This window comes from Oncorhynchus gorbuscha, unplaced genomic scaffold, assembly GCF_021184085.1.
Source record: "Oncorhynchus gorbuscha isolate QuinsamMale2020 ecotype Even-year unplaced genomic scaffold, OgorEven_v1.0 Un_scaffold_8167, whole genome shotgun sequence".
NCBI lineage: Eukaryota > Metazoa > Chordata > Actinopteri > Salmoniformes > Salmonidae > Oncorhynchus > Oncorhynchus gorbuscha.
The window spans coordinates 1-10,239 of NW_025751401.1; the positions used below are offsets into that span (position 1 = coordinate 1).

At 41.6% G+C, this 10,239-nt stretch overlaps 1 protein-coding gene and 1 pseudogene across 1 annotated transcript; one reads left to right on the forward strand and one right to left on the reverse strand.

The window, feature by feature from the left end:
• Positions 1–965: 965 nt before the first annotated feature.
• LOC124029912 (E3 ubiquitin-protein ligase TRIM35-like) lies at positions 966–3,176 on the forward strand. The gene is made up of 2 exons (XM_046341465.1): positions 966–1,160; positions 1,264–3,176. The coding sequence occupies exons 1-2, from the start codon at positions 966–968 to the stop codon at positions 2,329–2,331; spliced, it is 1,263 nt and encodes a 420-aa protein (XP_046197421.1). The 3' UTR covers positions 2,332–3,176.
• Positions 3,177–3,959: 783 nt separating this feature from the next.
• On the reverse strand, positions 3,960–8,592 carry LOC124029913 (annotated as a pseudogene).
• Between the last annotated feature and the right edge of the window lie 1,647 nt (positions 8,593–10,239).

Genomic DNA, 10,239 nt, shown 5'->3' on the forward strand with positions numbered 1-10,239 from the left:
CTCTATAAATGAATTGATGTACTCTCTGGTCTCTATAAATGAATTGATGTACTCTCTGGTCTCTATAAATGAATTGATTTATTTCATTGACTTGCCAAAACGTTATTGTGTAGAAGTGGAAAAGACAATGTAATTAATCAAATTTATTTTGTGAGGAGCATAAGAAATCCACAGTCTGTTTGAGGTGTACCTGGAGAGATGTACCGTTTTAAATTAATGAACCACTAAATGATTATAATAACATATGGAGAACATTCCTACAGTATCTTATGTTGTCCCCAGGCGACACCAGCTAACCCTGACACAGTACTTATACTAGCACTTCCAAGGACACCTGGTGTACCACTGTTCCCATCTTTACACTAACAAACCCAGACTACCCACAATGTCAAAATGCTACAAGTAGATATGAGACCCATTGTTAGTTTGTTATGGTAAATTCTGCACAGTTGATATGAGCTCTCTAGCGAAATAGTTAACATTGTCTTTATAATCACAATAATGGAAAGCTACGAGACAGTATAGCAAAAACAGATTGGATGTCACTAAATAGTCTCTTACAGATCCCCCTTATATTTACATTTGTTATACCTGTTACCATATATTTGTTATAACGTCTGAAAGGAAGTCAGACGATTTACAAGAAATGCATGAGGTCTGTGAACAAGGTCAGCTGCTTCTGGGCAATCAGCCAACAGCAGGGAGTTTGGCAGACCTATCACACAGTTCACACACACACAATCTAACGGTTTCCTGTCAACACCCAGAAAGATAAAAAAAAAAAAAATTCACTCTCGCTCTCTCTCCATCTGACTGAAAAAGCAACACAGGAATTATTGGTAGAAACAAAAGGATTATTAAGAGAGAACATCTACAACTGTGACTTCCAAGGGCAACTGTTAAATGGGAAAGTTAACCAAAGTTGTACGTTTCACTACCTAGTGCAGTGTATCTAGTGTTCTACAATGGCAGCATCTGTCTCTGAGTTGTTGCTGACCATTCTGGAGAAACTGGACAACAAAGAGATGGAGAGATTTAACTGGGAGCTGTGCAATAGCAATCTAAAAGATTTTGCAAACATTTCAAAGGCTCATCTGGAGAATGTCACAAGGCATGCCACTGTGGATAGGATGGTGGAGACCTACTGCGATGAGGGAGCTGTGAACGTCACAATAATGATCCTAAGCAACATGAACCTTAACAAACTTGCTATGTCTTTAAAAGAGATCTTCCAGAAGAGGAATCAACACAGAAAAAAAGTAGGGAAGAGGGAAATCGGTGAGTGGACGACCTGAGGACGAACTGAGATCTGACTTAACAAGTCTGGAAGAAAAGCTGGAGAAATGTATAAATGCCCAAGATAGCTACGATAGCATGACTCAGCACACCAAGGACCAGCAGGTGGACACAACGAGGAGGATCAGGGAAGAGTTTGTGAAGCTCCACCAGTTCCTGAGAGAGGAAGAGGATGCCAGACTGGCTGCTCTGTGGGAGGAGGAGAAGGAAAAGGGAATGTTAATTGAGAAAGGCATGGACAGCATTGTTGAGCAGATCTCCTCTCTCACAGATGCCATTGGGGCTGTGAAAGAGGACCTGAACAAAGGCAGTGAAAACTTCCTTGTGAGTTACAAACGTACCCAGAACAGAGCCAGAGCCCAACTTGATCTTCCGGATCCACAGCTCGTCTCCGGAGCGCTGATCGACACCGCCAAACACCTGGGAAACCTGCAGTTCCAAGTCTGGGAGCAGATGCAGGCGATAGTCAAACACTCGCCCATAATTTTGGACCCCAACACGGCTCCCTCTACTATGACTTTGTCTGATGACCTTACCAGCGTGCGACACACAGCTGTAGAGAAGCAGCAGATTCCAGACAACCCAGAGCGGTTCACACGGTGGGCAAAGGTCATTGGCTCCACAGGCTTTGTGAAGGGTTCAGAGCATAGCTGGGAGGTGGAGGTGGGCGACCAACCTGAGTGGAATCTAGGCGTGGCTGCAGAGTCCGTCGATCGGAAGGGAGAAGATCTTCTTGCGTCTCCAGAATACGGAATCTGGGCTATACTGAAAAGGGGGCGCAAGTATACAAATGGAGCTGGTAAAACGCTCACTCTGAAGAGGATACCCCAGAGGATCAGAGTTCAGCTGAACTACGACAGGGGGGAAGTGGCTTTCTATGACCCCAAAGAAAATACACACATCTACACTCATAAACATAGGTTTACTGAGACGGTCTACCCATACATCTCTGTTTGGAAGATGAAAGACGCCATCAACCGTGATATACATATCTGCCCATCAGAGGTGTCTGTGATCGTGAAATCAAATCAGTGAGGTATGTGCGAGTGTTGGTGGGTGTATCGATCCAATCTTCTCTGACCTTCACAGGCTTATACGACTTTTCTGTAAACCATCCCAAACTATTATTGTTCTGTATAAGATGTCTGCCCTGTTACATTTCAAATATTGTTGTAGTTTAATAATTGTGCACGTTTCATGTCCAAATCATCCTAAAGCGTCTGAAATTCCTAATGTAGATCAATTAAGTTATACTTTAAGATGCTAATATACGGGATATATAATTGGTGTTGGGTGACAAATGCTAAAAAGTTAGCATTTGGAGACAGTGGCCAGGGAAACTAAACCAAATCAGGATTGCTGTCTTACGTTGTCTGTAGACTGCTTAAAAGATAAGGGAATCTATCATTAGTTTCAACTATCCCTTTAAAGGGGAAATCCACAGCTGAAACAATAACAAAGCAGTCTCCCCTGGGCCTGGAGAAATGTAACCACTCAAAATCATAGACAGAGCTACAGATGCAAGGACAGATCATCCAAGATAACAAAACATTGGTGGACTTCTATATTCGTGACATATACACATGTTGATTCTTGAAGAATATAACGTATAAAATGCCATGAGCTTAGATAAACTGTCGTACCCAATCAGAACCCATATAAAAGCTTATATTTTGGGTTCTGATGGGGTACGACAGTTCAACTATAAGTTCATGGCATTTCTAAGTTATATTCTTCAAGAATCAACAGGTAAATATCCCTTACAATATAATTCCAAGTTGGATGTAGCAACTGCAGATTCCTCCTTTTAAGTGTTCCTTAGGGTATATGTTGATAGTTCAACACTTTGTTTTAGTAAACCACAAGATCTGTGTGCCATGTCTACTTGTACCTTTTGAACTTTCTGTATGAGATGCAAGGGGTTTACATACATGTTTATATATATTTGCCTTCTTTAAAGTAGAACCACGTGTTTCTGCAGTCAGACAGAATGACATGGCTGCAAAAAAGAAAGTGTCATTTTGACAAGACTACGGTCGAAACGTGTCATCTTTTCGAATAAACTAGCACCATGGATTCATAAATAGGGTTGTTGTGGTCCATTAATGTGTGTTGTTACTCTTCCCTTATTTTTAAGGCTGGGATTCCATAATGGAGCAGCACACTAGACAGCCGGCAATGCACCATTTAAAAGGCTATTTATTTTGCATAGATCACATTCATTTTCTTTCGCTTAGTGCGCTGCTCTATAACGTGCCTCGGATTGAATCCCAGTCTTTGGAATTTCAGTATTTACCCAAAAGAACACTGCATTCCCATAGAAATGTATAATGAATACCTGTAACTGAAGTATCCTTTGTTATGCATTGGTATCCCATAATATTTTTACATGAAAGCCCACATAATGTTGCTTTACCGTTAACACTGTACAGTCATACGATAGGGTACGTAGGAAAATGTTGCAAAAGATTGTTCCCCAACAAAAAAGTAATGTTATCCCACAACCACAGTCTACATATTTACTGACTGGATATCACATGTGATGCACATAATTGTTGTTATGTATGTACCACAAAATTGAAGAAAAAAACGCATGTCACAATTCATTCATCATTGGTAACACTTTTATAATAACTTTCAGGAATAAGCATTCTTTTTAAAACTTTTAACATTTCAATTTCTAAATTCATAAGGATTTAAATAAACATTCAACATGTACTGTATATTGGCTTATTCAGTAAAGGTATTATAAAGTGTACGCTAATTACATGAATAACTTTTTAACAGCTGTCCATTAAAATCCCTGAGTTGTCATTAATTAATTAATAGATTGCGTGATTCTCTGATTGTAGGACTTTAATAAAAAAAATATTATTCAATATAATATATTTGGGCAGCATTAACACTTGAATCCTCAGTGAGCACATACAAGCAGTCTGCAGACAAGGCTAAAGAAATACTAAATGTAAATACTTCACTGCAATTTCTGTATTGCTTTATGATTTAAGTATCTGGGAGAAAACAGCATGGACTTGCTGACACTATTTCTGCAAGCTTACTTTGCTCAATTTGGAGTACATCTGAGGCCTTGGCCTGCACTGAGCTTTGTAACATTAGCTAACTGTTTTTGAAATGATCTCAAACCAGTTCTTTAAGGCCCCTCTATAAGTCCTCCAAACCGCTCGTGTCCACTTTGACCTTAACAAAGAGCGTATCGTCTCTCACATAGATGGCGTTCTTGGGCGTCTCCAGCTGGGCATGCGAGGCAAAGCACTGGAAACCAGAGGCCACGTTGGTGGGGGCGCTGGCGTTTGCAGCGGCCGAGCCGGGCCGGTGGAAGCTAGTGTTTTCCGGGTCGGGTTTGAAACTCATAGCTAGGTGGTTGTTGGTGCTGCTCTGATCCAGCACTGACAATGACACAGGCTGTCTGAAGGGCCAGGGCAGGAGGGGGTCGAAGTCGCCCCTCATGAGGACCACGTAGAGACAGGTGGGTGTCCCGGCCTGCCCCGCCGCCGTTCAGGTAGGCCCTGGCGGCCATTTTGTAGCCGCTGCGGCCCATGTGGAAGGGCGCGCTGCTTAGGCACGGTCCCTGGCCTCGTGCCCCGGCCTCCTTCTTGCGGTAGTCGCGGAGCTTCCAGATAAGCTTGCCGTCGTACGAGGAGGACTCGAGCTCTCTGAAGTGCTCCTCGTTGCACTCCAGCTGCGCCGTGTGGATGTTGAGGAGGCACGAGTGGCGCATGCAAGTCTCCTTCAACTCCCCTGGGGGGAAAGATGGGCGATGGAATTTTTTATACTTTAATTAATCTACTGGTGATTGTAAATGTCAGTACAATGTTCATTATTTGCTCACAATCACTTACAAGCCTTAGAGACTTAAGATCATTGGCCTAACACAGTCTTGAGTCTTTCCATAATCTGTTACAAGCCTTGGGAGACTTTAGCTTATTTCTTATCTTTCCAGTAACCCAGGGTTGGCAACTACTGAGTTACTTGAATTCTGTGGAATATGCTGCCAAAGATAGAGGCAGTTTAACCATAATTCAAATAACCCAGTGGCAGTTACATATCCCAAGACCCACGTTTCACACGTCATGGGCTTACTGTCGGTGTAAACCATTATAATGATCTCCAATCCACCTTTAGTTCACTCAGACCACTTATGACCCCCTCCACTCACCCAGGTGGTCTTTGAGCCCCTCCGTGACGGACACCTGCTGTCTGAGGGCATCCAGGGACACTCTGATTTGGCCCAGTTCCTCCCGGGCCACACCATGGCCAAACACACTGGACAGCTCCTCGAGCTGGAGCTGGACGCTGGAGATGTGGTCCCTCTGGTCCTCCAGAGAGCCCTGTACAGGGACGTCCAGAAAACCGTAACACTTTATTTACAGTACTGCTATTTACCTGGGTAGTGTTCATAATCATTAGGCACCAAACAGAATGTTTAATGTTTTAAAACATTTTCTGTTGCATGCCTTAATAAACACAATCAAGGTAGTCTCTCCTCTTATGAGAATCTTAACGTTTTAACGATTCCTATGACCAATGGATTCTATTAAGTGCAGTGTTGTGTGTATTAATGATTCCTGCTTTGGTTTCATATGCAGTAACAGCAGTGTTTTACTTTTTAAAGTCTTTTTAGATTTTATTGAACAGAGAGAAGATGGGAAATGATGGAGTGAGGTTGTGTCAAAGGGCAGTAGGCCAGATTCATACCTACACTATAGACATGCTGGATTCTGCAGCATTACCGCTAGATCTACCAGACCTCTGGGTGTTGTATTGGTCACATGTTACAGTACTGCTTCTTACCTATCCTGCTTCTTACCTGTACTGCAGACAGGGTGTTGTCACTTCGGCTGACCTGCTGGGCCAGCGGGCGGACCACCTCCTCCAGACCGCTGACTTGGCGGCTCCTCTCTTGGAGCTCCTTGTGCCTCAGCAGCACCTCCTGCTGGAGGATTTCCATCTGGCAGGTCAGAGGAATGGTCAAAGTTCAACCATTGCCACCGCACTGGCTCTAGGTACAACTTGCCCTTTGGCCACTAAAAGGGCTGAATCCTAACTTGAGATGTGTGCAGGAAACTCATGCTTGGCGCACGTCTCCAAAGGAAAGGACATAAGTGTGTGTTCCGTTTGCAAACCTCAAGTTAGGATTTGGCCCTTTTGAATGTTTTGTGACCATGCATTGTCCTTATGATGACTGTTTAACTTGCTCGTTCAAAATAGCACCAACTAAACATTTGCTACGCTTTCTTCATTCTGAATGTACCCTGGTCCATAAACAGAAAAGTTATGGGTAGTAATTGGTCCTATCTGTGTCTCCAGCTTGGTGTTGCTCCCCAGAACCAGGAGGATGTGGTGATTGAGAGCGGTTTCTTTGTGAACTTTAACTTGGGCTCTCCTCTCCTGTCCACACAGAGAGAAATAACTATTAGTTGTATGGCAATAGAACTGCCTATCATGGCTAGACATGTTTAAGAATGACATGCTAAACAATGACATACAAATTATAACACTCATCATACATAATGTTTTGACATTACCCGATGGGTTGTTTGTTGTTGAACCAAGACAAATTAATATCTGTATCTTTTGGTTGTAATGTATAGGACTAGTTCATATAAACACACATTACTATTACTGAACAAAAGTATAAACGCAACATGTACAGTGTTGGTCTCATGTTTCATGAGCTGAAATAAAAGATCCCAGAAATGTTCCATAAGCACAAAAAGCTTATTTCTCTCAAATGTTGTGAAAATGTCTTTACATCCCTGTTAGTGAGCATTTCTCCTTTGCCAAAATAATCTATCGAACTCCATTCAGGTGTGGCATATCAAGAAATTGATTAAACAGCAGGATCATTACACAGGTGCACCTTGTGCTGGCGACAAAAAAATGCCACTCTAAAATGTGCAGTTTTGTCACATAACACAATGCCACAGGTGTCTCAAGTTGAGGGAGTGTGCAATTGGTATGCTGACTGCAGGAATGTCCAACAGAACTATTGCCAGATAATTTAATGTTAAGTTCTCTACCATAAGCCACCTCCAACATTGTTTTAGAGAATTTGGCAGTACGTCCAATCGGCCTCCCAACCTCAGACCACGTGTAACCATGCCAGTACAGGACCTCCACATCCGGCTTCTTTACGTGCGGGATCGTCTGAGACCAGCCACCCGGACAGCTGATGGAACTGAGGAATATTTCTGTCTGTAATAAAGCCCTTTTGTGGGGATAAACTCAATCTGATTGGCTAGGCCTGGCTCCCAAGTGGGTGGGCCTATGACCTTCCATGCCCATCCTTAGATTAGGGCCTAATTAATTTATTTCAATTGATTGATTTTCTTATATGAATTGTAAACTCAGTAAAATCCTTCAAATTGTTGATGTTGCGTTTATATTTTTGTTCATTCTGACGCTTTCATACAGACATTCTTGAGACCGTATTGACAGTTCTTATTGTATTAAATTGTTACAAGGCCATTGTTTTATCACCACATGGCATCTGTGTCAGCCACTACCCACCCAAGAGGGTCGCATAAGGACTTTGACTCATTGAGATACTGCAATCATTGCGACTTTGAGATTGTCTGACTAAAACTAGATTTCCTTGGGCGTAGAATTGGATTCCAAAGCACAGAGAATATGTCCGCCAACCCGGACAGAGCAGCCGTATTTCTTATAAACACAGTCCGTCTGCACCTCAGGACACTGGTCAGCATGGTCTTCAAGCTGTGTGATAGAGGGAGAGTACATTACAAGCAAAGAAGTTTTTAGTCAGAGAGGGAAAGTGAGGGGAGGGTATAAAAAGGTGAAAAGGAGAGAGGGGAGAAGAGAAGTCAGACGGAGAATGTCATTTGTTCTTTTTTTTTTACCAGTATGTACTATTTAATTTTGTCTGAGAAACCATGGCTTCACAGGCAATCAGTTTAGCATAAACTTTGAGTAACATGAAGGAATGATACATCATGGAAAGAGCTTTGTAATTTGTATAGAAATATGTATTGCTCTGTAGATGGTGGGTTATTCTAATGTGTATGGCCGTGCCAAACTTCATACTGAAAGCAAACGCAGTTGAAATAATGCAAAAACATTTTCTTAAGTAAAATAGTTTTTATATACAGCACATAAGCATGAACTTTTTGAAATGTATTTAACTTTTGTATGCAATATTTATGCTATAAGTCTTTGTACCTACAGTTGAAGTCTGAAGTTTACATACACCTTAGCCAAATACATTTAAACTCAGTTTTTTTACCATTCCTGACATTTCATCTTAGTATAAATGCTCTGTCTTAGATCAGTTAGTATCACCACTTTATTTTAAGAATGTGAAATGTCAGAATAATAGTAGAGAATGATTTATTTCAGCTTTTATTTATTTCATCACATTCCCAGTGTGTTACATACACTCAATTAGTATTTGGCAGCATTGCCTTTAAATTGTTTAACTTGGTTCAAATGTTTCAGATAGCCTTCCACAAGCTTCCTACAATACGTTCGGTGTATTTTGGCCCATTCCGCCTGACAGAGCTAGTGTAACTGAGTCAGGTTTGTAGGCCTGCTTGCTCGCACACACTTCAGTTCTGCCCACAAGTTATCTATGGGATTAAGGTCAGGGCTGTGTGATGGCCACTCCAATACCTTGACGTTCTTGTCCTTAAGCCATTTTGCCACAACTTTGAACTCATTGTCCATTTGGAAGACTCATTTGCAACCATGCTTTAACTTCCTGACTGATGTCTTGAGATGTTGCTTCAATATATCCACATCATTTTCTTTCCTCGTGATGCCATCTATTTTGTGAAGTGCACCAGTCCCTCCTGCAGCAAAGCACCCCACATAACAATGGTCATTATGGCCAAACAGTTCTATTTTTGTGTTTCATCAGACCAGAGGACATTTCTCCAAAAAGTACGATCTTTGTCCCTATGTGCAGTCGCAAACCATAGTCTGGCTTTTTGGCGGTTTTGGAGCAGTGGCTTCTTCCTTGCTGAGCGGCCTTTCATGTTTTGTCGATATAGGACTTGTTCTACAGTGGATATAGATACTTTTGTCCCTGTTTTCTCCAGCATCTTCACAATGTCATTTGCTGTCGTTCTGGGATTGTTTTACATGTTTTGCACCCCAGTACGTTCATCTCTAGGAGACAGAATGCGTCTCCTTCCTGAGCGGTTTGATGGCTTGGTGGTCCAATGGTGTTTATACTTGCGTACTATTGTTTGTACAGATGAACGTGGCATTTGGCAATTGCTACCAATGATGAACCAGACTTGTGGAGGTCTACATTTTTTTCCTGAGGTCTTGGCTGATTTCTTTTGATGTTCCCATGATGTAAAGCAAAGAGGCACTGAGTTTGAAGGTAGGCCTTGAAATACATCCACAGGAACACCTCCCAATTGAGTCAAATTATGTAAATTAGCCTATTAGAAGCCTCTAAAGCCATGACATCATTATTTGGAATTTTCTAAGCTGTTTAAAGACTGTCAACTTAGTGTATGAAAACTTCTGACCCAACGGAATTGTGATACAGTGAATTATAAGTGAAATAATCTGTAAACAATTGTTGGAAAAATGACGTGTCATGCACAATGTAGATGTCCTAACCGACTTGCCAAAACTATAGTTTGTTAACAAGAAATTTGTGGAGTGGTTGAAAAACTAGTTTTAATGACTCTAACCTAAGTATATGTAAACTTCAACTGTGTGTCATAGTGTTAATTTAATTAGAACACATAGTACAATCAACATTAACATAGCTGTTATAATATTGTTGGTTTTAGAAATACTGATGTCATTCTCGCAAAAGCCCGTACAGTATTATGATAGCACGCTACCAGTCAAACTACTCAAATGTGAAGTTTGTGTAGAATAGGACAGGAGTCCCTTCGCATCTTCCTCAGCTTTACTTCAGTAAATGCACCAGATCATCGATTT

Excerpts from the sequence above, each read along its gene's own strand:
- LOC124029912 (XM_046341465.1), top strand. The coding sequence starts at position 966 with ATGGCAGCATCTGTCTCTGAGTTGTTGCTGACCATTCTGGAGAAACTG. Across the intron at positions 1,161-1,263 it reads CCTACTGCGATGAGGGAGCT|GGAAGAGGGAAATCGGTGAG; the intron begins GTGAACGTCACA and ends GAAAAAAAGTAG.